The 27,972-nt window shown below is 60.4% G+C and overlaps 2 protein-coding genes across 3 annotated transcripts; one reads left to right on the top strand and one right to left on the bottom strand.

Moving 5' to 3' along the window:
- Positions 1-935: 935 nt before the first annotated feature.
- Positions 936-10,693, bottom strand: FKBP10 (FKBP prolyl isomerase 10). Of its 2 annotated transcripts, none has more exons than XM_034755866.1 (10): positions 10,320-10,693; positions 7,431-7,576; positions 5,627-5,816; positions 5,149-5,288; positions 3,997-4,186; positions 3,515-3,660; positions 2,879-3,068; positions 2,400-2,542; positions 1,999-2,162; positions 936-1,504 (listed from the first exon to the last, which is right to left on the bottom strand). In XM_034755866.1, the coding sequence occupies exons 1-10, from the start codon at positions 10,508-10,510 to the stop codon at positions 1,319-1,321; spliced, it is 1,686 nt and encodes a 561-aa protein (XP_034611757.1). In that variant the 5' UTR covers positions 10,511-10,693; the 3' UTR covers positions 936-1,318. The 2 variants fall into 2 exon arrangements, with proteins under 2 accessions (XP_034611757.1, XP_034611756.1); XM_034755865.1 differs by having other exon boundaries at positions 937-1,504; positions 5,149-5,294; positions 10,320-10,684.
- A 3,132-nt stretch (positions 10,694-13,825) lies between these two features.
- P3H4 (prolyl 3-hydroxylase family member 4 (inactive)) lies at positions 13,826-25,786 on the top strand. Its single transcript, XM_034755869.1, has 8 exons — positions 13,826-14,401; positions 18,242-18,391; positions 20,240-20,411; positions 21,319-21,447; positions 22,051-22,196; positions 22,471-22,554; positions 23,131-23,272; positions 24,585-25,786. The coding sequence occupies exons 1-8, from the start codon at positions 13,922-13,924 to the stop codon at positions 24,596-24,598; spliced, it is 1,317 nt and encodes a 438-aa protein (XP_034611760.1). The 5' UTR covers positions 13,826-13,921; the 3' UTR covers positions 24,599-25,786.
- The last annotated feature ends 2,186 nt before the right edge of the window (positions 25,787-27,972 follow it).

Below are 27,972 nucleotides of genomic sequence, written 5' to 3'. Positions count from 1 at the left end.
GTCCCAACCCCAGACCCCACGTCACTGGAGAGAGCAGATGGGGGGATGGGTGCAGCTGGGATTCATCCAGTTCTGCTCCTGGGCTGGGGCAGGGGAGTTAATCTGTGTCCACAGCTGCAGCCCCCACCCTGTCAGAGGCAGACAACGTCTTGGAGACGCATCCGGCACTGGCAGCAGGTAGGCTGGGTGGGCCTGTCTCTGCAGGGGACAAAGGCAGAGCGCAAAGCCAGGGATTAAATCACTCAAAGCCCAGAGAAGAAAAGTCTCTGGGTTCTGGTCTCAAAGCAGCTGGATACAATTCCAGGGTAGTTTGGGAAGGGGTGTCAGTTACCCCTGTGTAGCCCCTGGAGCCTTCAGGCCCGGGGGGGGGGGTGGAAGTCCTAGGAAATAGCTCACGGTTGGGTCTAGTTTCTAGGCCAGGGGTGGGCAAACTTTTTGGTCTGACAGTCACATCTGGGTATAGAAATTGTATGGCAGGCCATGAATGCTCACAAAATTGGGGGTTGGGGTGTGGGAGGGGGTGAGGGCTCCGGCTGGGGGTGGGGAAGAGGGGTTGGGGGTGCAGGAGGTTGCTCTGGTCTGGGACTGAGGGGTTCGGAGGGCGGGAAGGGGATCAGGGCTGGGACAGGGGATTGGGGTGCAGGAGGGGGTCAGAGTGCAGCCTCCGAGCAGCGCTTGCCTCAAGAAGCTCCTGGAAGCAGCAGCATGTCCCCCCTCTGGCTCCTATGCGGAGGTGCGGCCAGGCAGCTCTGTGTGCTGCCCAGTCCGCAGGCACCGCCCCTGCAGCTCCCATTGGCTGCGGTTCCCGGCCAATCGGTGCTGCGGGGGCCGTGATTGGGGCGGGGGCAGCATGTGGCGCGGGGCCCCCTGGCTGCCCCTACATGTAGGAGCCGGAGGGGGGACATGCTGCCGCTTCCAGGAGCCATGCGGAGCGGGGCACACCCCTGACCCCACTCCCTGGCTGGAGCGGGAGTTCGAAGGCTGGATTAAAACATCTGAAGGGCCGGATGCGGCCCCTGGGCCGTAGTTTGCCCACCCTTGTTCTAGGCTCTGCCTTTAAAGGCAAGAATTTGGGACCCTCAGGCCTGGGTTTGTTATGTGGAGTTTTTCCCCTGCTGGCTTGTTAGAAACACTTCCAATAAAACACCGTTAAATAGTAAAAAAAAACAACCAAACAACCTCGCTCTGCAAAGGGGTTGGCACTAAAGTTTCCTGAGCTGGCTTCTCTAGGGCCCAGTCCCTGTGGTGGTGGGGGAGCAGCCCACTCCAAGGTAGGAAAGGACAAGAAGAAAAGTTGTCTCTTGAAGGCAAGAGCTCCTCAGAGCTCCTCGTGGATTCTCTCCTGATCTTCGTCCGATTTCAGCTTCAGCTCCTCCGCGGTGATTTTCCCATCCTGGTTCCGGTCCTGGTTCTGAAACATGTCGGCGATGACGGTCTCCGGGTCAGAGCTGGGCATGAGCCGTCCCTTCCCCTCGGTGAGCTGGGCCTTGATGAAAGTGGAGAACTGCAACAGGGAGAGGTGAGAACAGCTTACGTGGCTGAGCCCACAGCCTGGGCTCGTGAGGGATCCCAGGACAGCATGCAGCCAGCTCTGGGGTGGAGGGCAATGGCCGGACAGGGCTAGATGCCGCAGGATAACAAGGGCAGGGAGCACGCCAGCGCCAGGCTGCAGGAGGCTCCCCTCCAGGTTCCTGGGCAGGGGAGTCGCTCAGAGTCCGTCCCTGGGCCCCTGGCCGGGCAGGAGGGCTGGGCTAGGGCAGAATCCCTGGTACTGCCACCTTAACAACCAAAGTGTGCACGTTAGTCACAGCTTTGCAGCCGCTCCGGGTACTCGGCACATGCCCCGGATGCCAGCTGGGCACCGTGGCAGCCTAGCCGGCCCCTCCCTTCGCCATTGAAAAGCCCAAACTCAGCGGATCACGGGATCCGAGGCTGCTTCTGGGGCCGTGTTCCCTGATTCCGATTCCTCCCCCCATGTGCCCGGAGCTTCGGCCGCACCTCTTCGGGGGGGATCTCGCCATCCTTGTTCAGGTCCATGTCCTCGTACAGGTTTGCGGGTGGGTCCCCGTGCCAGATAAACAGGTAACCTTCTGGGACTCCTTCCTCCCTGGAGAGCAGCTCCACCTCGAACCGGAGCACAGCACTGCCTGGCACGCCCCGGGCTGAAAGGCAAGGGGTGCATGTCACCGATCCCTCGTGTGCTCTGACGCACTACGGTGCCTTTGCACCATGGTGCGACGTGCGAGAATGAGCTCTTAACATCCCCGCTGGGGCGACTTGCCCAGGCTGGGTCAGCTGGGGGGGTTAAAGGCCAAAGGAGACCAGGTAACACCCTGGGCCGCTGCCAGACCACTGGGGCCACAAACCAACCCACCAGGCAGTTCCCCTCCCCCCCTCACCTCCGTTCTCTCCGTGCCCCAGGTGCGGGGGGATGACGATCACCCGTTTCTCCCCCACGCACATGTTCAGCAGGCCGGTGTTCAGGCCGTCAATCACCTTGCTGGTCCCCAGCGTCGCCTCCTGCGGGTGGTTGTAGTCGTGGCTGCAGGAGGCAATGCAAGACATTGGACGGGCGAGAGGACTTCCCAAGCCGGGGCTGCCCACACAGCCTCCTACCCTCAGGAACCTGCCTCGGGCCTCCCCCGACCTTGTACCAATCAGCGGTGGCAGGGGAATTCTGCCTGAGGGTCAGAGGAATTGCTAGTGCCCATGATCTTACCCCAGTCTCCCCGAGTTCAGCCACCTCCATCCTGCTGAGCTTCGCAGGGCCCCACCCCACAGCTGTTGGCACTAACCCACGAGCAGCACCCGGACTGCTGGGATGGAGCTGGGGGGGGGGATCCAGGCTGCCCCGGGGGGCGGGCGGGGGCACACTCACGAGGAGAAGAGCTTGGTGCCATCCAGCAGCGAGCAGTTGTAGTGGTAGCGGACGTAGTCGCGATCCTGGGTGGTGACGTTGCAGCCCTCGGGCCGGGAGAGGGTCTCGATTTCCACCGAGTCCAGGGGGTTGTGGAAGTCAATGACGTGGATGTCGAAGATAAGCACGGCTGAGCCGGGGATCTTGTTGCCTGGAGGAGAAGGACGAAGGGCCCTGTGGGGATGAGGGGCTGGGGAGAGGGCAGAGCCGGGGGGAAAGCCCTGCCGAGCCGGGGGGTGGTGCAGGATTGTTCCTACAGTCCAGTCCCCTGGGCGCTAATTGAATGTGTCCCTGCCCGCCCCAGCCCGAGAAACACCCCCCTGAGCCAACGGCCCTGCCTGACAACCCCGCCACTGGTGCAGGGGCTCCGAGCCCTTCTCCTGCGGGAGGCAGCCCCCTCGCCCCCCCCCATTGGCTCAGGGCAGGGCTGGCTCCCATCCCGCGGGCGATCCCCCTGTCCTGGGCACGGGGACGACTGATGTGATGCAGGAAACAAAGGATTGTGTAACGGAGCCAGCGGGGAGCGAAATGGCATTGCTGACTCCCGCTCCCTGCCCTGCAATCCCACCCCACTACCCCGCGGGGACCCCGCCCTACCGGCTCCATTCTCCCCGTAGCCCAAGTGCGGCGGGACGACGATCCTTCTCTTTTCTCCGAAGCAGACGCCCTGCAGGCCCTGGTCCATGCCGGGGATGACGTAGCCCTTCCCGATGTAGGTGTCGTAGGTGTGATTGCGGGAGTAACTGCAGCAAACACAGCACCAGGTGGCGTCAGGTTGCAGGTAAGCACCGAATGAGGGGACCGTGGCGGCGTAAGCTCAGTCCGCATCCCCTAGCCCGTCCACCCCACAGCCCTGTCCGCATCCCACAGCCCTGCCCAGGCTCCTACAGCCCTGCTTCATCTCCCACCCCACAGCCTTGCCCGTATCCCCCAACCTACAGCCCTGCCCACACCCCACAGCTCTGCCCAGGCCTCTCCACTCCACTGGGGGCCGTGTGGGGAGGAGCTCTGCTGCGTGGCACCCCAGGCACAAATGGGGAGGCCCGTGCTCATCCGTAGGCCCCGCCGGTGGCCGGTACCTGGAGTCAAAGAGCGTCCCGTCCATCAGGGTCCCATTATAGTGATAGCGGACGAAGTCGCCAGTCACAGCCTTGCGCTTGCAGGACGCCGGCACCTCCAGGTGCTCCAGGGAGATGCCATCTTTGGGGTTATGCAGGTCCACCAGCAGCACATCGAACACCAGGGAGGCCTGGGGCGGGATCACTGTGCCTGGGTGGAGAGGAGGGAAGGAGGGTTGCGCCCAAGCAGAGCCAGCCCCTGCACCATGCCCAGAGCAGCCGGAGTGAGGGACCTCCGTGGGGTAGAACTGCAGCCTGCTCGTGGCTGGGGTGGCCATGTGGCCAGTCACCCCCTCCTCTTTTGCAGAGGTGGGGACCCCGGAGTGGCCGATCCCAGCACGCCCCGCTCTAGCTCTGCGCGGAGCGCACCAGGCTGCGACCTGGCGTTATCGGCTCGCAGCAGCTCCGTGTTTAACGGCACAAGGCGGAGCTTCCACCATGCACCTGATCATGGCCGTGACGTACGTACATGAAACCTAGAGCTGCCTCAGAGCGACCCAGTGCCGAGCAGGGTCCCTTCGCCCCCCCAACTCACCCCCCTCTGCCCTGGCTGGCTCACACCCTCCTCTCTGGTCCTGCCTGAATTCCACTGGAAAATGGTGCCAATACTGCATGGCGAGATCTGTCCGGCAGCCCGGGTGGGTCAGGCCTGCTGCCCTGGGACCAGCCCCGGCTTTATCAGCCACCTGCCCGCCTGCTTGTTTGGCTGACGGCAGAACACTGGGCTGCGCGGGATCAGATGCTCATGGCCTTTTAATGCCCGCCCTCCCCACCCCCCGAGCCATCTGCTTCCCCATCCACTCCTGTCCTTCCCATCCCTTTCTCCCCTCTCTTCCCAGGGTTTCCTCGGTCCCAGAGCTTCCCGGACAGTGCCAAAGTGACCCCGTCTCCTCTGCCCATGCAGGGCTGAGCGCTGGCTGGGCACTGCTTGGCCGTTTCCTTGCCTGGGGCGTTTGGCCCCTGCCATGACTGGCGTTCGTGGGGCTCAGACCCAGCGCTGCCTTTCGCCCATGCAAACTGCCTCCTGGCTGCCTGCCTCCGGGCAGCCCCATCAGTCACTGCCCCAGCGTGCCAGGCGAGTGCAATCCGGTCTCTGGGGACGCCCCCACTCACCATAGCCCTTCTCCCCGTAGGCCAGGAAGGGAGGGATGATGATCCTCCTCTTCTCCCCAGCGCACATCCCCAGCAGGCCCTCGTCCATGCCTTTGATCAGCCAGCCTGTGCCCACGTAGGTGTCGTACGTGCTGTCCTTACTGTAGCTGGCACCGGGGAGAGAACGGAAAAGAGACGAGGGGAAGAATGACTCCAGGGCACGGGCAGCGCCCCCAACCCAACTTGCTCAGCCCAGGGGTCCTGGCACGAGCGGGCTCCCCCTCCCCCACAGGGAGTCACGGAGCATGAACTCACGCCTCCCCCAGCCAGGCCCCTCTGAGTCAGGTGAGATGGGTCTGGGGGCGGGCCCTGGGCACGTGTGAAGCTGGCCCCACTGCTACCTGCTCTGTGCAGCGAGGCAGAGGGGTCCCCAAGACAGGCAAGCTGGCGTTTGTCACTAGCCCCCGTGGTGCTACCCCTCCTGCTCGGCTCCCCGTACCTGGAGTCGAAGTGGGTGCCGTCCAGCAGCGTGCCATTGTAGTGGTACCGGACAAAGTCCGAGTTCTCCACAGTGCGGTTGCAGCGCTCTGGCTTGTGCAAGGTGGTGATCTGCAGCTTGTCCTCTTTGTTCCAGATGTCCAGCATGATGACGTCAAAATACAAGGTGGTGTCGGGGGGGATCATGCCAGCTGCGAGGGACAACGAATGACAATGGCTCAGCCCCGAGGAGCGTCACAGCGAGGGGAGCAGCCTCACAGCACGAGGCCGAGACTGTTCACTTCAGCGCCTCGAAATCCACCCACAGGCCCCCCCGGCCTCTGCCGCTCAGCCCCGTTCACAACAGCTGTTCACGTGCTCTTACAGATTTGTCCCCCGCCCCATGGCTGGTCCACCTACGAGATACCAGGAGTCTGCTGCTGCTTGGAGCTGATGGACTTCGACACAGGGGCTCGAGCGTTGAAGGTCCCAGCTTCACCCTGGCCCAAGTGGGGTCACTTATACTTTGAGCAGAGAAGGGGCCACCACACCTCACAGCATGAGGGTGCCCCAAATGCCAGTTACCGGATTTTCTCTTCAGATGAACCAGCCACTCCACCCCACTGTCCTACGGAGAATGGAGAGCGCTGGCACTGGGAACCCGGGCGGTCCTGGTGAGTAGGGCACAGCCTTTATTCAATACCTACCTGCCCTTTTCTGCTGGTTTTCCCTTTAAGGAGGGGGATGACAGCATCACACCCAAACAGTGCTCAGGGGTTTATTGTATCAATTATTTATTGGCTTGGAATGAATAATAATTCTCGGATTAGCCCTTTCGTGTGAGGCTCTCAAAGGGTTTATCAAACCTAGTGATACTCCACGTGCTCAGAGATGGCTTCTACACCAAAATGCAGCCACCTTTGGGCTGAATGTGGCAGCTGGGTAGCCCCACAGCAAGGAGAAATGATACTGCATCCAGTGGAGAGTACTGGGGGAACGTGAGGAGGTGTGATCCTATTCTCCTGCCTGAATTCAGCCGGGCCAGGCCGCGCTGCTCCCGTAATGCTACAGCGGGATTGTTACTGGCACGCTGAGATCTGCACTGATCTCCCAGTGCAGGAGGCCCTGGGTCTCGCCTGCCCTGTGCATGTGATGACAAAGGTTCACAGCCCATGGGTTAAATAGTTCCTGCTGATTGCTCCTACTGGCCTGTCCCTCTTATTTTTACCCATTACTCATTGGCTAGGACTTTGGAATCGCTCTGCCCACCCATTGCATTCCATATACACTTCAGGAGGGGGCCAGGAGATCTCAGCACGGGACTCGGAGCCTTTCCTCATCCTTGTGGTTGCAGCCGCCGATGATCTGCACGTGGCTCATGCCAGGCCAGCCCCCAGACCAGCGGGCGGCTCAGCCGCTCAGAGAAAGAGGAGGCCAGGAGGGGAGAGCTCTCTCCATGTTAGTCCACCACCAAGGGCCAGATCCTGCCCTGGGGGGGTCCCTGGACTCCCCTGCACTCATCCAGGGGAGATCAGCCCATGGAGGTGCTGAGCTCTGTGAAGCTCATGGACTTCACCGGGACCTGTGGGTGCCCAAGTCCTTAGGAGTGCAGACGGGAGTGGATCCACCCTCGGGGGCCTTTCTGCCTCCCACGTTATCCCCAGTGAGAAGGGCTCAGCCAGCGTGCAGGAGGCAGGACCCTGCCGCGACCTGGGCTCCTGCAGGGCTGACGGGAGAGACGTTGGGCCTGACCTCATCGCACCGCAAACCCCCTGGGCCGTGCTAGGCCGGCCAGGCGGGGCCCTCGCATTCGCCGCCCCCCTTACCGACGCCGATGCTGCCGTAGCCCAGGTGGGGAGGGACAATCAGGTGACGCCGCTCGTTGACGCACATGCCCTGCAGGCCTCGGTCCATGCCGGTGATCAGCCGGCCGACTCCCACCACGCCCGCCACCGTGGCGCCTCTGTCGTAGCTGGGGAGGAACGGAGACACGTTAAGTCCCCCTCTTCTGATGGCCTTGGCTGTTTGGGATACTGCAAAGCAACTAGGATCCTTGGCCACACCAGCCTGCCCCACCAGTCCAGCGAATCCCATAGCTGGCCCCAAACAATAGGGTTGCAATGTTCCCACCCAGCCCTGCCCGTGGGGCCTGCCACAAGATCAGTCCGGTGACTAACAGCCTGAGTTTCCAACTCCACCCCCTGAAGATCAGGATGTTCCATGCGTCCCACTCTCCTGGGGCAACGACTGTACCAAGACACGTCACCACTCGACCAACCCACCTGCAGAGGTAGGAGAGTCTCCATCACTGGAGTAGTTCAATCCAGACCGATGTCTTTCTAAGCCGCACGCTCTCACGCGGACAGAAGCGATGGGCTTGATACTCAAGTTACTGGGTGAGGGTCTCTGGCCTGTACAGTGCAGGTCAGCCTAGAAGATCATAACGGTCCCTTCGGGCCTCGAGCACTAATTAATGACTGATTATTACACACCATCGGCCCCACGTCACAAGGCACAAAGCGGCTATGGCCCAACATTTTCCGAAGTCTCTAATTTGGGGGGCTTCTGTGGCTGGGGGCCCAACTTGCTGCCCACCTTCCAGCCACAGAGCTGCGGGTGCCAAAGCCCGAGGCGGTTCAGCTTGGGCACCCCAAATTAGAGGCCACTTCTGAAAGCACTGGTCCCTGTGACTCACCCAATGAGTTGGCAGCAAAGTCAGGAATAGAATCCAGCTCTCCTGAGTCCCATTGCTTAATCCACTAGACTACAGCTATCCCCGTGTCTCTGTGGTTAAAGCAACTGGCCCATGAAATGACAGGTTAGGGGGGTGCCCATAATGTTCTGCAGATGATGGATTCTGTCTCTTTGCTCTTGGAATACGGGGGGGGGGGGGCAGAGGGCACATATGTGTTGCGTTTCATGGTGGAGCATATAAAGGAGTATGACGTCCCACGTATGCTCCTGGCCAGATTTCTTTTGCAACTCAATCTCTGCAGCAGACGCGGACCCAGTGGTGGGGAACGATCTCGTCAAAGCGGGATTGGAGCTGACGTCCCTGATCCTGGGTCTGATCCTGCATTCCTCACACACTCAGAGGCTTGGGAATGCAGGATCAGGCCCTTTGTTTGCAAAAGTCATTCGTGATGTTTAAGCTGGGACCGAATGCAAACTAGCATCTCGCCCAGATAAGCACTGGCTGGCTGACTCTCCGGTGCTTCCGGGGAACAGATATGCCACGTTCCGAACACCGTGCCGAGTAACCAACGACCAAACACCCAAGCCTCATTTGTAACCTGCAAATTACTCTGATTTTTAAATCGGAAAACCCACTCTCTCAGGGGCAATTCGGGCTTGTTGCAAGTGCTCCGAGATCCTTTGCTTGGTTTAATGGCCAGCGAAACGTCTCAGGGAACCACGCTGCAGCCATCAAGACAAAGAATTATTTTAGTACGAAAGGTTTCCCGGGGCCCCATTTATCGGTCAGACTCACGCCTAGCGGTGGCTGCTGGATGGCTGATTTATCCCACTTTTTATGCTTCCTGTTCGGGCCTTCAGGGACGAGTAGCCACGTTTTAAATATTTAAAACCAGAGCAGATTCCCTGAAGCGTTTCGTTGGCACTTCTGAAAACCTCCCGGGAAAGCAACTGTTGCTGCCCCCTGCTGGGCCTGATCCTGAACCTAGAGATGTCTGTCTTGCCTCTCCGCAGGCCCGTGCAATGGGCCTGCTTTGCCTCTTGCTCTCACGGGTTTCAATCAGGAGAAATTCCCCTGGAGTGCCACCAGCACCGTAACTCCGGACTGACATCAGCGTGAGGAAAGGGCTGGCTGCACGCGCAGGCCCAGGGAGAGCTGGGACCAGCTCACATAGGTGGAAAAGGGGCCCTTTGGGAATGGAGCACACTCCGAAACTGCAATGGGTCAAAAAGCGCTTGAATCTGTCCCTGCATCATGGCCGCTGTGATGAGCTTTATCCGTCTGCTGTGCCCAATCTCAGTTAGGACCCAGTCCTGCATCCTTTACTCACCCGAGTAGTCCTTACCCCTGCAAGCAGTTGCACTGGACTCAACAGGCCTGCCCTTGGGAGTAAGGGCTGCTGGCATGAATGGGAGATTGCAGGACCCAGCTCTCCGCCAAAGAAAACAAAACGGACACAAAATACAAAGCAACGGCTCCTGGAAAACGAACCCCAAAGATGGACATCAACGTTCTCGGTTCTCCTCCCCCCCTGATCAGGGCAGTTGCTCGGGGATGGTTCGCACGTGGCGAATATGGAGCCACCAGGATGACACGTCTACACTGAGCAGGCCCCCACTGCTTGTCCAGCAGCACCCCAGGGTAACGGTTTTCCTCGCCCTTGGGAACGGCCCTGCGCTCTGGTTGCAAAGCAAGCTCTTGGGCCGCGCGTGCAGAAGTGCGCTGGGATCCTGGCACGGCCATAGGCCTCAATTCATGGCGTGCCAAAGCCGGCAAGAGAAGTGAACCATGCCAGTGAGCAGGGCAGAATGTGAGCCCATCCTCTGAACCACGAGAGCGCATCCCAGTGCAGCTGGGGGGAGGCAGGGACGTGCACACTCTATTTGCAAAATGAAGGGGGGGGGGGGGCTGCAGCAGACCCCCCCCACACACACACACACACACACACTCTGCTAGTACACTAACGTCGCCGGGGGGGCAGGACCCGGCTTGTGCAAGGTTATCCAGAACAATCCTGTACCTGGAGTCAAACTTTTTGCCATCTTTGAAGGTCCCGTTGTAGTGGTAGCGGATGAAATCGCCCATCTGGACTTCCCGTGAGCAGATTTTCGGGATGTAGTATCTGTCGATCACCACGTCTTCCAGGGGGCCGGGGTCCCCCCGGCCGGGGGCCGCCAGCAGGCGGAGGAGGAGGAGGATAGCCAGGGCCATGGTGCTCGGAGTGCGGGCGGAGAGGGAAGGGGCCGGGCTGCTCGGAGCCTGGCGCTTCGCTTCCCAGCTTCCCAGCCCGGCCTCTCGCCAGGAATTTTGTCAACGTGTAAAGTGGGCTTGCGAGGCGCTGAGGTCACTTAGCTGTCCGCGCTGATTCGCGGGGGCGGCCCCACGGCCACCCGGGAATTTCCCCCGTCGCGCGGGGAGGCGCCGGGGACGCGGAGGGGGAAGTGCCACGCGGGGGGATTTTTTTTTTTTGCAATTATTTCTGAGAAGGAAAAATCTGAAGCAAACTATTTCTTGCAAGTTTGTGCAGGGAGAGGTCCTACCCCAGCAGCCAGCCTCCCCCTGGGTCCTAGTGTCGCTCCCACCGCCTTTCTCGGGGGTCCCTTCACTGTGGGGGCAGCTCCATGGGCACCTTGGGATACATTGGTGCAAAACAAGCGACCATCCTTCTGGGCTGTCGGAGCGGGAGTGTTGTGAGCGAGACACGAGAAGTGATTCTTCCGCTCTGCTCCGCGTGGATTCGGCCTCAACTGGAGGCTTGTGTCCAGTTCTGGGCCCCACATTTCAGGATGGATGTGGATAAATTGGAAAAAGTCCAGAGGAGAGCCACGAAAATGATGAAAGGTCTAGAAAACATGACCTGTGAGGGAAGATGGGTTTGTTTAGTCTGGAGAAGAGAAGCCTGAGAGGGGACATGAGAACAGTTTTCAAGTACATAAAAGGTTGTTACAAGGAGGAGGGAGAAAAAATGTCCTTAACCTCTGAGGACAGGACAAGAAGCAATGGGCTTAAATTGCAGCAAGGGAGGTTTAGGTTGGACATTAGGAAAAACTTCCTAACTGTAGGGTGGTTAAGCACTGGAATAAATTGCCCAGGGAGGTGGTGGAATCTCCATCATTGGAGATTTTTAAAAGCAGGTTGGACAAACACCTGTCAGGGATGGTCTAGATAATACTTAATCCTGCCATGAGTGCAGGGGACTGGACTACCCGACCTCTCGAGGCCCCTTCCAGTGCTACGATTCTATGATCAGTAGTTATCAGTCAGGAGTAATAAATACAGCGAATGAATAATTATTAATAGCCATTTCTAACACTATTACACCTGCTGAGGAAAGGTGCTACGTGCAAATGATAATGAATTAGGAATGATTGGTGTCCTATTTATCAAATGCACATCAGACCATTGCAAGCATCTCTGCCTTCCACAAGCTCATCTGCGAACAGCGATCACCAGAGTTAAGTGCACTTTGCACATCCTGGATACAGACTAGACATCTAGGAACTGAGATGGGACCCACTGGTCCTCCACAGATGGGAACAAGGATCCAGACAGACGCTTGTTGTTCACTCCTGGAGTCAGCAAGTCCCTTAGTTGTCTGCAAGACGGATGGATTCTTGGCTTTACAGGTTTAGGCACGAGGGCTGCTGCCAACCATCCCACCGAGCGAAGAAAGAGGGTGCTGGCCCCTCTAGATGTGGGGAACTTCCTCTCTATTCTCTGCAGTGCTGTGGAAAGATAAGCACTGGTTATTTTCCTAGCAGTGTGTGTCTCCTACTGCAGCGGATCACGTGTTAATTGGCCCATCACTTCACCTCTCTGTGTTCAACCCTTGGCACTGCCCAGCATACAGACTGGAAGGTCTTTGGGACAGAGACCTGGCCTTCAGACCTGTCTGCAAGGCCCCTGGCGCACTGCTGGCATTGTATAAATAATGTTTGCACCTGTACTCATCTGACAGCCCTGCAGGTCTCTGCTTCTGGGGACACGCACCCCCCGGGCAGAGACATCAGACGGCACAGGGCCTGGCCTCCAAACAGGAGCTGAGTGGTCTGGCTGGCCCCTGGGCTGGCTCTGTGTGACTGTCACCCTTCAGATTGATCCCCAGTTGAAGATGCTGCTTCCACCCCCTTTGTCACAGCTGCAGCACTGTCCAGTGCGACACAAACATTCCCGCCCTAGCGCGACAGGCCAGGAGCCCGGCCCTGGGCTCCTTTGCGCAGTCACGCCTGGACCGGGCAGTTGTGGCCAGGCCTGTGAGCCCCTGACACGAATGCTTCTTAAACCCAGCGCAGCACTTTTCCAGCTAAAACTCACCCGCACAGAAAGCTCTGCTCCTGCCTGCCTGGGGGCTGCACGGGGAGGTTGAGGATGGACCCGATAATACTGTAAGTGCCGCGCGTCCCTGGGCGTGGTTGGGTCCCCGGGCGAGCGCAGTGTCGTCTCTCACACGGCAGCGTAATAAGGGGAGTAACAGAACCGGATCCCAGTTACTGTCTGGCCCCACCAGTCAGTGGGTCCTTCCCAGTGCCGCTCACCTGTTCCTTGGGCATGACTGGTTGGGAGGGCCGCACTGTGGATTTGGGCAGCGGTGGCTTGGCCATGCAAATGTCCCCTCTAAGGCAACACACGCTCCATCAGAGCCGGCGCTAGCCATAAGCAGACTAAGCAATTGCTTAGGGCCCCAGTGGCTCAAGGGGCCCCTATTAATGATTAGTGTGTGTTGGGGGGGGGGGGATATTCCTGCTTAGGGCCCTAGTGGGCCAGCACCAGCTCTGCACTCGATGTCCAGGGCACAGCGTGCCAGGGAGAAGCGGGTGCAGGCGAGATCCTGGTGCCACAGACATCAGTGGCCACAATCCCATTGCCTGCCGTGGGGCCAGGGTCTCACCCAGCCGGGGCAGGACCATAAAGTGTGTAGTTTGTTTGTTTGTTTGTTTGACTGGTCAAAGCAAATCTTTATTTTAAGATGGGAGTTCCTTCTCTCTAAGGAGAAGTCGCACTGTTACAGGTGCTGAATTAAAATGTAAAAATATAAATGTTAAATTTCCTGATGGCAAAATAAAATGGTCATCTTAATGTATTGGTCTCTTGGATGCACCATTTCCACGTTAACTCTTGTAATAGTGGAGCAGTCATTTAAAAAATATATATAATGTTTAGTGCAAGGCGCACACACGATGCAAGGAGCAAACTCGTGCAAGGCGCAGAGACGGTGCAAGGAGCAAACTCGTGCAAGGCACACACATGGTGCAAGGAGCNAGGCGCAGAGACGGTGCAAGGAGCAAACTCGTGCAAGGCACACACATGGTGCAAGGAGCAAACTCGTGCAAGGCACACACTGGTGCAAGGAGCAAACTCGTGCGAGGCGCACACACGGTGCAAGGAGCAAACTCGTGCAAGGCCCACACTGGTGCAAGGAGCAAACTCGTGCAAGGCCCACACTGGTGCAAGGCGCAGCCGCCAGCTGCTGGCGGAGGCAGCACTAAGACCCCGCGGATCCGCCTGGCCCGGCCTCCTGCACTCCCCGCCTTTCCCCAGGCGAGACGCCGGCTGGTCCCCCAGGCTGGGCAGCTCCTTGCAGTGCGTGTGCGGCGCTGCGCGGCGCCGAGGAAGCGGGCGGGCATGGAGCGGGGAGGCCGGCGGCTGCTGTTGCTGCTGCTGGCGGCGGCGGCGCAGGGCCCCGCTCCGGCGGGCGCGCAGTACGAGGAGTACAGCTTCCGCGGCTTCCCGCAGTCCGAGCTGATGCCGCTGCAGAGCGCCTACGCCTACGCGCTGGAGCAGTACGAGGGGGAGCGCTGGAAGGAGAGCGCCCGCTCCCTGGAGGCCAGCCTGCGCCTCCACCGCCTGCTGCGCGACAGCGAGGCGCACTGCCACCGGGAGTGCGCGGGGGGCGCAGCCCGCGGCGCGCAGCCCGCGGCCGCGCAGGCGGAGGAGTGGGTCTGGGAGCTGGAGGTCTTCGGGCGGGTCCTGCAGCGAGCCGCCTGCCTGCGGAGCTGCAAGCGCGGCCTGCCCGTCTTCCAGCTCCGCTACCCTCCAGCCGAGACCCTGCGCGACTTCCAGCGCCGCGCGCCCTACCAGTACCTGCACTACGCGCTCTTCAAGGTGAGCCGGGGGCGCAGGCTGCGCGCCAAGTATCCAGCCCCGGGGGCGTGGCAGCCAGTGGCCAGAGCGCCACTGACTCGCGTGGGTGCGGGGTTGAGCCTTCCCCGCCGGGCCCTGCACCTCAGCACGGCTGGAGGCAGAGGCGTTAGTGTTATGGGGGTGGGGACAGGACATTTTCAAACCAGGGTGCAAGGGATGTGCCTAGGGTGACCAGAGAGCAAGGGTGAAAAATCGGGACAGGGTGGGGGGTAATAGGCACCAATATAAGACAAAGCCCTAAATATCGGGACTGTCCCTATAAAATCAGGACATCCGGTCACCCTAGATGTGCCTGGGAGCCTGCCCGCCCCATGTCTCCTGCTCTGGTCTCTGCCCGTCTCTCACCAAGTTGTTTCACTGTTTTGTCCCCCCCTCCTAGGGCCTCCTGCCCGCTCAGTGTCTCCCCGTCTCAGGCCCCATCCCTCACATTGGCCCACACGTGTGGCCTCCTGAAGTCTCGGGCACGGCTCGGATGAGGGTTTGCAGGACTGGGCCCTTTGGCTCCTCCAGGCAGGGGGCAGCATCTCGGTCTGCCCAGAGCACGTTGTGGGCGTTTCACAGATAAGAAATCCTTGCAGGGCACTGGGGTCAGCCGACGATGGCCACGGCCCCTTCTGCCCTTGGCATCTGTGGGTCCCACAGGAGCCAGGTGCCAGGCGGAGAACAAGGTGCCCTCCCTCCCGTAGCCTCTGTAGGCTTGTGTGAATGTGAGCCGGTCCCCAGCCTGGAGGTCTGGCGCACTGGGGCCCTCTCGGTGTGGTCCCTTCCTAGCCGGAGCAGGAATGTGGCATGCGGGGTGTTTCCGGGTGCTTGGCCCAGTGAGTTTAAGGGGCACCCATCCCACTGCTGCGAGGGGACTGGCCAGCAGCCGTGTGCGTTGTGTGCTGTGTCGTTATTTCCTTTTCACAATCTGTGCTGCTTCTGAGCCCCATCGCGAGGAGCAGGAGATGCAGGCTCCGTGTCAGCAGCTGGGACCAGCGTGTAGCTCGTGCGCGCCAGGATGGAGTGTTAAAACCTTTGCCAGTTGCTTCTGATCTTTTCTTTTCTCCTCTCCCCACCCCCTTCTCTCCTCCCCTTTCTCCCCACCCCCTTGGCCAGCCCTCCCCACAGCGGGAGCCAGGAAGCCCCCTGACTCGGATTTGCAGGAGGAATGCAAATGCCACGTCCCCTGTATCCAGAGCCGCAGAAGTCTGGGTGACTGCCGAGCACAGACCTGGGCAATAGACCCTACAGGGATCCTTGGCCGGGGGGAGGGATAAAGCCGTCTTTTGGACCCATCGCTGACTGCTGGTCCCTACAGTTTCACTGTCCCATTGGCCCTGTTAGCTCGGCCCTGCCCCCTCCGCTCCAGCCCTGCCGTTCCTAGAAGGTAAAAGTTCCAAAACTTCTGTTTTCGGGGCAGCGTCTGTTTTCCCCTCATAGCTCAAGGGAAAGGTCGTGTTCACTTCACTGGTCAGATGCAGTCGGTGCTGCCGTCTGCATGGCTGGAGTGGGGAGTCTGCTTCCCTTGGGGGTGGGGGGGGGTCCTTTCGGGAAATCCCTCGACACCCCAGTGCTGGTGCATGCCCAGGCCGGGCAGGACTCAGTGTGCCGTAGTGTCCAACTGGCAGAAATGTTAATGCCTTTTGAAGAGCACAAGGAAAAAGGGAGAATCAAAGGGTTTGGCCCAGGGCTCCCAGTTGTGTGCATGCTCAGGAAGAGTTATTTGAACAGGCTGATGAAAGGGTTTTCCCTCGGGGTGGGGGGGGCAAACAGGGGAGAAGACAAAAGGAAACGTAGTTTCGTTCTTTGCAGTCTTACCCACTGAGTTTGCTATAGAAGACCTCTGTGCGTCCTGATCTATCACCCACCTTTCTCCGCCCTGCAATTCTAGCTTGTCTTTCTGTCGGATTTGCCAGCAAAGCCGGGGGTGGCTGAGAGTCCAGTGGCCTGAGCAAAGGCCTTGGGAGTCAGCATCCCTCGGTTCTATTACTGGCTTTGACACCTACTTCTAGTGCAAGCTTGGGCAAGTCTTGTTGCCTCGCTCTGTGCCTCAGTTTCCCCATCTGTAAAGCAGGGATAATAAGGGGGGGGTGTAGCAGGGAGGGGTTGTGAGAATTAATTAGGTCTGATGCTGCGGAATACCATTGTGTGAGCCATGCTGTGGGTGACTTAGCCATTGCCAGAGTGACACGGCTTCACTGGCTCCTGGAGCGCAAATGGATCCTTTAAGAGGATAGTTTGAATCCAAGCTGCTCTTTGCATGGGCCGTGCTGGGGGAGCCCCTGGGAGGAGTCGGTCTTTCGCAGTAGTTTGCTCGCGCTCTTGTGCACACTTGGATTTACTGGCTAATTTCCTCCAGGCCAAAGATGCGAGGCTCTCACAGTGGGATAGTCTGTCCTTCCTGCTAACGTAACCCCTCAGCCTCGCCAGCCACACCTCTGGCTGAGGGGTTTCAGCCTGGAATCGCAGAGTCTGAGGCTTGGTGACGCTGGGGCAGTCAGGACGGCTGGCAGGAGTCCCAGCCAGGGGGCCTATAGGCCGATAGGCAGGAACAATCTGAGGTGCAATTAGACGTGATTGACCTGAGAAACACCCCTAATCTGTGGCCGCCTGGGCCCCAGAATCCCTTGGGAACCTGGCTGAAAATTACAGACGCGAGAGGGTAACGTTAGGCTCCAAACTCCATGTTTAGGGACCCAACCAGACGTGGCCTGATTGGCCAAAGGGCTGAGCAGCTCCAGGTCCTATTGAACTGCAGAGGGGTGGCGGGTGGGGGGGCAGATTTCCCTGCATCGGTGCCACAGGATGGGGGCCCACAATATGTCACCGGGATTCATTGGTTTTTTTATCGTCTGGTTCTGCCCGTCGGCTGCTGCCGGCGGGGGATTCGCCCCAGGGCTGCTGCTGATCCAAGCTCCACGTTGTCTGATTCCCGCCGGGAAAGGTCCCTGGACCCACACTGGGCTCTTTTTGCATCGCTCGCTCTGCCAGCCACCTCGGTCGGGCGATCCCATGAGATCACTTGCAGCTCGGCTGGGTTAGCAGCCAGAATATTAGCAGCATGCCGCGCTGCCTCCTGCACGAGAAGGTTGAGCATGTCCCGGCTACTTGGGGGCGAATAAAGGAGCCAGTGTATTCCAGACCAGAGCGCCGGAGAGCTGCTTTCCCGCATTCGGTCTGGTATGATCTCGGGGTGTGAAAGAAACACCAGGAGGGGAGGGATGGTCTAGGGCCTAATACAGTGGCCTGGGATTGAGATCATGGCTCTGCGTCAGTCTCTTTGCGTATGTCACAAGGAGACACGTTTTCAGAACCTCAGTAGGAGCAGCTGTTTCTGTGGGGCCTAGAAAGCAGGGGCCGGCGGACGGGTGCCGAACCCTGCTTAGAAATCTCTCCAGCCATGGCAATTCCACTAGCCCCCTGGCTGAGCAGCTCTTGGGGCATGTCCGCCCTCCCAAATCGTATCTCCGTCGCTGCAGCGGTGTAGGTGAAGCAGACAAGCCCATGGGGTGGACGCTGTTGGACTGGTATAGTGGTGTTATCCTGGGATAGCTTAGCCCCCTGTGGGAAGGGGAAGAAGCCATGCGAGTATAAAGCCCTATGACCCGGAATACCTGTGTCCGGGCTGTGGGATTGTGCTGTGCAAGCTAGGCCGGGATGACTGAATCCGGACAGCTTTGGTGTAGGCAGTAGGAGCCGTGTGGATTATCTGGGCCGGTGGCTGGCCGGAGCGGAGACGCTGAGCCCTGCGTGGAGCTGCCGTGGGATGGCCGGGAGAGACCCTGGCTGCAGTGTCGTGCGACTCTCTCCCTCTCTCAGGCCAATAAGGTGGAGAAAGCCGTGTCTGCTGCTCACACCTTCCTGCAGAAGAATCCCAAGCACGAGATGACGCTGAAGTACATGAACTATTACAGAACCATGCTGGACGTGGACGAGTACCTCGTGGACTTGGAGGCCCAGCCCTACGAAGTGAGTGCGTCCCCAGGGGGCCAGGCTGGGATAAGGGGGATGCGGGTCGGGATTGGGAGGCATCAGCAGAGCTGTGGGCCAGGAGTGAGGACAATGACAGAGCTGGGTGGGGGGTGACCATGCCTGGAATGGGGGGCTACAGGTCAGGTTTGGGGTGCCTCAAGGATGATCTGGGGAGGAAGCTTTGACGGATTATCTCTGCATCGTGCCTGGCCCTGGCCACCCTGGTCTGTCTGAGCCTCGCCCCCCCGAGGGGTAGTGGTAACTGTGAAGCTGTCGCTTTCAGAGCCGCAGGGGGGGCCGTGCTGGGTCCTGTCCCGTCGCTGGCTGTTCCTGCGGCTGACAGAGGCAGTCTGGGCCCTAGGCTGCAGCTCATTCTGCTCCAGCTCTTGCCGTGAGCTCCCATCTGTGGCAGGACCACGGGGAGGGAGGCGTTCACTGCCCGCGGTTACACCTGTATTTCCCGGGCTCTGCTCGGAGGCCCTGTCTGCTCCTCGATCAGCGTCGTCTCCGGAGCGGGGTGGGGAGCTAGGCTGGAACACCCCCTGGAATCAGGTTGTGACGGCCTGGTCCCAGGCTAATGCCGGGAGCCAGATCCAGCCCTTGTGTAGGGATGCGCAGCTCCCAGCAGAGGGCGTTCACACTGGGACCTGCCAGCCCACGTACACCAGGAGAACTTAGTGGAGCGCCAGCGCTGCTGGCGTTGGGCTTCGGACCAGCTGTCTGCTCAGCGCGCGACACTTCTGGGTGCTCTCCAGTCCGCGCTGGGGGCAGGATCTGGGTTCCTTAGGAGACTTCTGTGCTCATGCCTGTTCCCGTCCCCGGGGGCTGCTGTCATGCACACAGCTGGGGCAGTTTGTGCACAAGCTGGGCCCTGCTGGGAATTCAGCCCATGCAGAACGCAAGGCGCCGGGGATGACTCGAGTGATACAGAAATCAAGAGGGACTCGGTCAGTGTAGCAGAAATCCACGTATCCGGAGTGGGTGGGGAGCTAGGCTGGGACACCCCCTGGAAACTGGTTGTGACGTCTCAGTCCCAGGCTAATACCGGGAGCCAGATCCAGCTCTCGTGTAGGTGTGTAACGTCTCAGGTGCAGAAATCCTTTCTGTCGGGGGGGTCCAAAACTGGATGAAATACTCCAGATGGTGAGGCCACATCTGGAGGACTGCGTCCAGATTTGGGCCCCCCACTACAAAAGGGATGTGGACAAATTGGAGAGAGTCCAGCAGTGGACAACAAACATGATTAGGGGGCTGGGGCACATGACTTATGAGGAGAGGCTGAGGGAACTGGGATTGTTTAGTCTGCAGAAGAGAAGAGTGAGGGGGGATTTGATAGCTGCTTTCAACTACCTGAAGGGGGGTTCCAAAGAGGATGGAGCTCGGCTGTTTTCAGTGGTGGCAGATGACAGAACAAGGAGTAATGGTCTCAAGTTGCAGTGAGGGAGGTCTAGGTTGGATATTAGGAAAAACTTTTTCACTAGGAGGGTGGTGAAGCACTGGAATGGGTTCCCTAGGGAGGTGGTGGAATCTCCTTCCTTAGTGGTTTTTAAGGCCCAGCTTGACAAAGCCCTGGCTGGGATGATTTAGTTGGGGTTGGTCCTGCTTTGAGCAGGGGGTTGGACTAGATACCTCCTGAGGTCCCTTCCAACCCTGATATTCTATGATACCTGGGCCTGGGGCGGGGCCTTCTGCACAGGGCTGAATTCCAGGCAGCCCCCGTCAAAGCCCCGGCCCTCGTGCTGACTAGGAGGAGATGGCCGAGGGGCTGGATCTGCCCCCTTTCCCGCTGCGGTGAGGGCCTGGCGGGGACCCACCCATGACACAGGGCTGTTCCGATCCCTGCAGACGGCGTTCGTGCGCTCGGTGAAGCTGTATAACAGTGGGGATTTCCGGAGCAGCATCGCAGACATGGAGCACGCGCTGGTGGAGTATTACAAAGCCTACGAGAACTGCCTGGCCGGCTGCGAGGGCGCCTACGAGCTGCGGGAGTTCAAGGACTTCTACCCGGCTATTGCAGGTGGGGACACCTCACGGAGCCACGGGGCGGGCTCTGCTGCCGGGCGCTGGGGAGAAGTGGCCAAGAAGTGACCGACGGAAGCTGCTGTGTCCCCCGAGCCGCCTGTTTCCCGTTCACACACGTGTGTGGGTCCCCGGGGGCAGGTGGCTCCCCACAGAGGCTCCCCGGGGCCTGGCGTGACGTGCGGGGGGGGCTCAGTCTGTTTGTAGCCAGATGCCCCCTAGGGTGGGGCTGAGGACAGGGCCCTTATGGGGGTGCAGGGAGCTCAGCCCACTGCTGCCTAGGTCACCTGTGCTCCCAGGATGCGCAGAGGAGTCTGTCTCCGGGGCTGTGGATCCGGCGCTTTTGCTGGGTTCAGGGAGGGGGGAGCTCCCATCCCCTCCACCCCCAAAGGATCGGTCCATAGAATGGCTATGAGCCAGGCAGGGCTGGTGTCCCTAGCCTCTGTTTGCCAGAAGCTGGGAATGGGCGACAGGGGATGGATCACTTGATGATTCCCTGTTCTGTTCATCCCCTCTGGGGCACCTGGCATTGGCCACGGTCGGAGGACAGGACACTGGGCTAGATGGACCGTTGGTCTGACCCAGTCTGGCCGCTGTTATGTAAAGGGGAGGGACACAGGCCGTTTGCCTGGCTGTGGGGGACAGCGAAAGCATCGGGGTGGGGGTGGTTCAAACCAGCCAGTCCTAGAAACCCCAGAGGCGTGGCAGAGAGATGAGCCTCTTGCGCTGTGGCACAAGCCGCCCCATAAGTGATGGGTCAGGGAGAAACTTGCCCGTGTGGCAGGTTATCCCACCATCAGCCGCTGGGGGGGCTCGTCTCCCTAGGTAGCAGGGGCCGGCGGCTGTGGGCGAGGGCGGCCGGGGCTTGGGGATGCCAGGCCGGCGTGACGGGCGTTTCCTCCCAGATCACTTCGTGGACGTGCTGCAGTGCAAGGTGGACTGCGAGGCTGACCTGACGCCCAATGTGGGCGGGTACTTCGTGGAGAAGTTCGTGGCCACCATGTACCACTACCTGCAGTTCGCCTATTACAAGCGTGAGTCCCCCGGGCCGTGTCCTGGTTTGCTGGTCCTCGCCGGAGGGTGTGGGGGGAGGCAGACTGGGGGGGCAGGGGCTTAGACCCCAGAGCAGCAGGGAATGATCCCCTCCCCCATGCACCCTTGCCTGTTTTCGCCCCCTCCTTCTGCAGCTAGCACCTGAGCACCTCAGAGCTTCTCTCCTATTGGGGGTCGCCCTGCCCCACACCCCTCAGTGCTGTGTGAGGGGTGCCCCTCGTCTGTCTGGAGTGGGGGGCCTTGCCCCAAGACCCCTTGTGCCGTGAGGGGTTAGAATCAGAGAGGCCTCGTGTTGGGTGGTCCTTGTGCAGTGGGGGGGTCTCTGTACCCCATGGCCCCCACTCACCCCCCCCACTCACGCCTGACTCTGGTGCAGTGTGGGGGTCTCTGTGCCCCACGCCCCCCACTCACGCCTGGTTCTGGTGCAGTGGGGGGGTCTCTGTGCCCCACGCCCCCCACTCACGCCTGGCTCTGGTGCAGTGGGGGGGGTCTCTGTGCCCCACGCCCCCACTCACGCCTGGCTCTGGTGCAGTGGGGGGGGTCTCTGTGCCCCACGCCCCCACTCACGCCTGGCTCTGGTGCAGTGAACGACGTGAAGAACGCGGTGCAGAGCGTCTCCAGCTACATGCTCTTTGACCCGGCGGACGAGGTGATGCAGCAGAACCTGGTTTATTATCGCTTCTACCGCGAGCGCTGGCACCTGGAGGATGACGACTTCAGTCCCCGCCCGGTGAGGGGTCCGGGGGGCTGTGGGAAGGGCAGATTCATGGAGCCCATCAGTGGCTCAGTCCTCGGCTCCAGGAGAGGCTGTACCCCCATCTCGGGGTCTGGGGGAGCCAGGGAGGGTGGGGTGAGCCCAGCTCCTCGAGATGGGGAGCCTGGAACTGCTCTCGTGGCTGATTCGGGGCCCTGCAGGGGGTTTCCCCTCCCACCTGTCCCTGGGAACAGCTCCTGGCCGTGGGGGCGGCAGTGAGGCTGATGTGCCCCCTCCTGTCCCCTCCAAGGAGGCTCTGCAGTATCACAACCAGACGGCCGTGCAGACGAAGTTGCTGGACTTTGCCAAGCTGTATCTGCAGGCCGACGACGAGGTGAGCTGGGGCAGTTGCTGAAGATGGGGGTGGGGGCTGGGGTGAGAGGAGCCCCCACATTCAGCTTTCTGCTGCTGGAACCCTCTGGGCTGGGACCTGAGCAGGGCTGGGCCACGTCGCTGTTTGGATGGGAGCCCTGGGCCGTGCTGATTCAGTAACGGCCGCTTGATAGCGGCACCCAGCGCTGCTGGGCCCCACCCCAGAGCTGGCTGCATTTTGGCGCTGGGGAAATGAGCTCTGTGCACCTTGCTGATACGAACAGGTCTAAGGCATTGGCTGAGCGGGTGGCTTCGGAAAGGTCTCCCCAGGGGAGAAGCAAAGCGTGCCCATTGCAACGAGACTGCCCGAAGCCCTGGAGAGCGGGGGGGGGGGCGGCGATTCGGCACTGGCTCCTGCCGGGGGGGCTCTGGAGAGTGGAGTCCAGGGGCGATCCCACACCGGTTCCTATGGAGGGAGGGGTAGACTGTCCCCTTCCCGCTGGGCCTTCTCCAGCTCTGCTGAGCAAAGCCCAGGGGATAGGCTCCAGGGGACAGGCCTGCCCTGGGCGGTGACGGCTTCTCCCTCCCTGTGCTGCAGATGGAGCTGGCTGAGGGCACGGAGCCGGACGGGCAGGACCTGCCCTCGGACAGCGAGTTTGACGGCCTAGGCGACTACGAGGAGGGATTTTTCGCTGAGTGGTGGCAGGAGCCCAAGTCCAAAGGGGACAAAGCCGACCAAGGTTACTGACTGCAGGCTCCCGCCGCCTCCCAGGGCCTGTGACGCTGTGGGGGGGGGAGAGGGCAGCCACAGGCTCCCCTTGCCCCATGGACGCAGCCCAGGTGGCTCCTGGGGTGACAGCACAGCCTGGCCACCTCCTCAGTAGACCCCCCACTGGCTGCCCCCTTCGGGAGAGGCCCCAGGGCTGACGGCTGTGGAGATGCCCTTCTCCTCCTGCCCTGGAGGGCCCCGGCCCAGGGCAGGACTGAGGCGGTGGGGGATGGCATGGGGAGAGCTTGTTATACCTGTGCCCACGCTCCAGCCTCTCTGGCCAGCACTATGGGCCTGATCCTGAGTGGTGCTGAGTGCCCCCATCTCCCCATGGGGTGTCGCCATCACAGACCAGCACCCCCTGCGCCTCCCGCCGGAGCACAAAGGACCCTGCTCGAGGCAAGGAGAGCAAAGTCTGCAGGCTGGCCAACCCCCCTCTGCAGGGCTGCTGCTTCCCCCAAGGGTCTTTGTTATGCTAACGAGGCTTGCTCGGGGCCTGTGCAGGGCTGGGCTCTCTCCTCCCTCCCCTTTTCCTGCCTGGCTGCCTCTGTCCTGTCCGGGTGTGATTCCAGCGGGGTCTGTCTGCATGGCTCTGACAGTGACGTGCGCTTGTGGGCAGCCTCTGCTGTCTACGGCTGTCGCTGCGGCCTCCCTCCCACCCCAAGCCTGGAGCTGCAAGACCCTGGGGCAGGGGCAGGCACCGTACTGCACGGCTGGGAATTTCTTCCGTTGGCATTGCCCATGGTGACTGAGGGGGTGGGGTGTTATCATCCCCCAGCCCTCCCCCAGCTCCATGAGCCTGGATGAACCAGCAGCTTTGCCCCTAAGCTCCGGACCAAGCAGGAGATGATGGATCAGCCGGCGTTTGCCAGCTGCAGAAGTACGCCTGGTCTGCAGGACGCTAGATCCAGGCCGGGTGAGCCGTGAGCTGCCTCTGTGGCTCTGCCATGTATAAACACAGCCTCACGGGCCGGGACCTTTCTGCCTTTGCCTTTTGTACCTAAACCCCGTCTGCATGGCCCGCGCTCCGGGCCTCCCTGCTCACGCTCTGCTCCCTCCAGAAGGGACTGCCCAGCACTTCAGTCTCCACTCTCCTCTCCGCCAAGGCCCCAGGTTCATGCTCGGCACCGGCTGGGGGGGCCCAAGACAGTCCCATTGGAGGAGCTGCTTGGCACTCCTGGCCAACCCAGGGCAGTTTCTGAGACATAGCGGCACAGACCCTCCTAGCCCGGTGCCCTGACGCAGTGGGCCTGCCCCTAACGGTAGCTCTTCTTTGTTTGCAGAGAGGATCCGATGAGCAGCATTCACGGGGGCCGAGTGGCATCTGCCCCGACAGTCCTTCAGCCCCATCATCTCACATGGGTCTAGGCCAAAGGGGCCGGGGGGCTGATGGCCCCAAATAACCTCTCCCTGTGGGAGCTGGGGGGCCAGGACCGCCCCAGGAGCAGGACGTGGGACTCCCCAGGCTCTGCCATGTATAAACACAAGCTCGCCCGGGGATCCCAACGGGCCGGGACCTTTCTGCCTTTGCCTTTTGTGCCTAAACCTTCTTAAATAATTCATGGACCCCTCGATCCTATTGGCTGAGCTCCAGCACCTGTGAACCAATCCCAAGCGTCGCCTGCTCTTCCCACGAGGCCTCACTTCACAGTACTTGAATAACAGCCCCCCCTTCTGTGAGAACCCCAGGACCAGCCCCTGCTGTGCTGGGACCCCTGGCTGGATAAGGAGGCTCCTTGGGGCGGGGCGGGGTGGGGGTGAATGGGAAATGCCTCTCTGGGCCACTAACACACATGCTGGGTGAAGACCTTGCGGGTCCCTGAACTATCACTCCCGTTGTGTCGTCCCCCCGCTGTGTGTGGAGGAGAAAATTCCTCCTGTGGTTCGGGAGCAGTTGGGAACCTGCGCTGGAGCCATTTGGGATTTGCCTGTAAACCTCCCCACAGCTGGGAGTCTTGCAGGGGAGGGGCAGGAAATGGCAGACGGGGACGGATACGGCTTGGTTTGAATTGTCTTGATCCGTTTCTGGTGGTGAAGTGGGCCAGTGAGAGTCAGACACAGCGTGGGCAGGGGCTGGGCAAATCCCCTTCCCTCCCCGTGTATCCCAGTCCTGCCCCCTGCTATCCCAGGCCTGGGCTCCCCTGCATCTGTGCTGGTGCCCTCAATCCCAACCCACAGCCCCCTGCTAGCCCAGTCCTTCCCCAGCCCCAGTGCCTCTCCACCCTGAGCTGCAGCCCCCTGCCGTTCCAGCCCTGGGTTTTTTTCCGGCACACGCCGAACGGTGCCTTGTGCAGTGGTGGTTATGGTGTGTGTAACCTATGGCGCTGGGGCTGCCTGGTGGCGCCCGGCCACCCCGAGTGCTTTGGCGTCTCTCACGAGACCAGCCCTTGGTGAGGTTATTCTCCGTTAATTTAATGGTTCCTGCCTTGGACAGTTCCTTTTTATATTTGTGCTAAACTTTAATAAAATCCGGATGGGTCCTTTCCCTGCTGCCTGGCGGATTCTCCATCACACAGGGGCTTTAAATCCACGCTGGTGGGGGGGGGGGTGTTTGAAGGGCGGTGCGACATCTCCACCCCCGGTCAGCAGAGAGGTCAAGCACTGCATGGGCCATGGCGACTGACCTGCCCTTGTCCTACCCCGGTCCCTGAACTCAGGGCAGGAATCACTGGGTGGGATTCGCCGGTATGTGTGGTGCAGGTCAGGCCTGATGGGTGCTGTTGTCATGTCGGGGTCACCAATGTTGTCAGATGCCACCAGCGTGGTGCTCTGCTCTATCCAATGTTGATAACAGTCGGCTGCGTGCGTGTTCCCTCTGTGTGCTGCCCCAGCACTGCACAGATCGCTGATGCAGCAGACCCCGAGAGAACCCCCAATGACCACAGACTCCGATAAGGTACGAAGGCACCCGGCCAGGTTTATTGTCAAATGAAGCACCGTCTCTAGCTCCCCGGATCAGATGTCTACAGTTCTGCTAGTACATATGTGCTCCCTGACAATGGACCGGCTCAGTCAGTGGTGGGACTCACCACTGCCCCCTAGACCGGACAAAGACACTGCCCTGGGGCTGCGTTCTTATACACGGGTACAAACAAGTTACATGTCTCTCCTGATGTACTGAGGTGCAACCACCCTACGGAGTAAGGTACAACTCTACGCAGTACGGTGCTGCCTCACCTTATGCATGTTGGTTTGAACAAAACAACTCCATCCATCATATTCCCCTTTTGCCCCTGTCCTTGTTATCTGTGTGGATTGTGCAAGTATCGGAGCAGTCTGGTACCAGCAGGGGCTATGTTTATATCTCTAGTGTCCAGTACGTGTTAGGTATGTGTATTTGTGCACCATCAGCCCTTTCCTTGCCAGCTTCTGTGAGCAGGGCCTGCCTCTGGTTCACAGCTTAACTTTGCTTTATGTTAGCAAAGCCTTGACCATTACTTTAGGCCTCATACCGGGCCTCTGATAGCGAGGGTATATGTTTCAGGGCCTCATCTTTTGACAGGTGTAATGCTCCCTTTGGCCGCAGCATGGCCCCACAGTGCCCCTACTTCCCACCCCATCACCCAGCCGGGGCACAGCAGAGCCGGAAGGGGCAGGAGAGCGAACCCGAGCAGAAGGATGTGAGGCCGAACCTCACCCCACTGGAGAATGCCAGAGCTCTGGCAGCTACCCAGGGGCAGGGACTACTGGGGGCAGAGCAGGCACCTGGCGGGGGGGGACTCCGCTCCCCACAGATAAATTAGCCATCGCCCGGCTGACAATTGAGGCCTGGCCCCTAGGTTCCCACTGCTCCCCACTAGGTGGCGCTGTGAGCCTTGAGACCAGGTGGGGAAGGTTGCTGTGGCTGGGGTGTGTTGCCCTGAACCCCACTGCGCTGCTCTCTGGGGCAGGGAGCCTCAGGCGTGGCAGAAGCTCCTGTAGGGACCGAGGCGGTAGCTAGGGGCCTCTTGTGTCTCCAATACCTGGTGTGGGCTCCTGCTTCTGGTGGGATCTGGGGGATGCAGCCTGAGGGCCTGGGCCCAAGGCAGCAGGAGAGGGGAAAGGGAGCCAGTAGGTCTGGTGCTTTGATGCCCTGGGGCTGCCCCATGCTGAGGAACAGGGCCTGGAGAGATGCTGGGGTCCCACCCGGGAGGAGCTGGCAGAGAGCATTGGGAGACACTCGGGGCAGGGACTGTCTACAGCCCGATGCCTCAGACCCTGGAGGGGTCCTGCCGGGCAGGGCTGGGGTGCTTGGGGCCGAGGGGAGCTTGCCCCCTTCGCACCTGCTCTCTCTGGCTGGCGCAGAAGCCAGCCCCTTTGTCTGAGCCGCATTCCCTGAGGATCCTTCCCTTCCCTCTGATGGCCCTGCTGGCTGCTACCCTCCCGGGGGGCTACTGGGCTCCCGGCCCAGTGCAGGTGCCAGGCATTTGCTGGCTGTCAAACGTGTCCAGACCTGGGGGGGCTGGAACAATGTGTACAGTGGGGGGGCTGAGAGCCACTGAACCAAACTAAACCCTGGATATAATGGAATCCACTTCAAGCCAGGGGGTGTGGCAGCCCCCCCCCCAGTTCCAGCACCTCTGGTCCAGACAGGGAAGCCTGAGCTTCCAACAGTGGCCTCTCCGCTGGGGCTCCAGTTCCCGGGTGCTCCACGAGGGCTGGTCCCAAGGCAGCTGTGGGCGCTTGTCCCTC

This window comes from Trachemys scripta, chromosome 23, assembly GCF_013100865.1.
Source record: "Trachemys scripta elegans isolate TJP31775 chromosome 23, CAS_Tse_1.0, whole genome shotgun sequence".
NCBI lineage: Eukaryota > Metazoa > Chordata > Testudines > Emydidae > Trachemys > Trachemys scripta.
Note: the sequence above shows the minus strand (reverse complement) of the source record. Positions and strands in the feature narration are given on the sequence as shown.

Bases quoted from the DNA above. Each gene is read 5' to 3' on its own strand.
- FKBP10 (XM_034755865.1), bottom strand. From the start codon at position 10,510: ATGGCCCTGGCTATCCTCCTCCTCCTCCGCCTGCTGGCGGCCCCCGGC. The intron at 2,543-2,878 runs GTGAGTGTGCCC...TGCCTCCTGCAG, and splicing joins GGCACCAAGCTCTTCTCCTC to CCACGACTACAACCACCCGC. The intron at 2,163-2,399 runs GTGAGGGGGGGA...CTTGCCTTTCAG, and splicing joins GGGGCACGGAGAGAACGGAG to CCCGGGGCGTGCCAGGCAGT.
- P3H4 (XM_034755869.1), top strand. From the start codon at position 13,922: ATGGAGCGGGGAGGCCGGCGGCTGCTGTTGCTGCTGCTGGCGGCGGCG. The intron at 21,448-22,050 runs GTGAGTCCCCCG...GCTCTGGTGCAG, and splicing joins GCAGTTCGCCTATTACAAGC to TGAACGACGTGAAGAACGCG. The intron at 22,197-22,470 runs GTGAGGGGTCCG...GTCCCCTCCAAG, and splicing joins ACGACTTCAGTCCCCGCCCG to GAGGCTCTGCAGTATCACAA.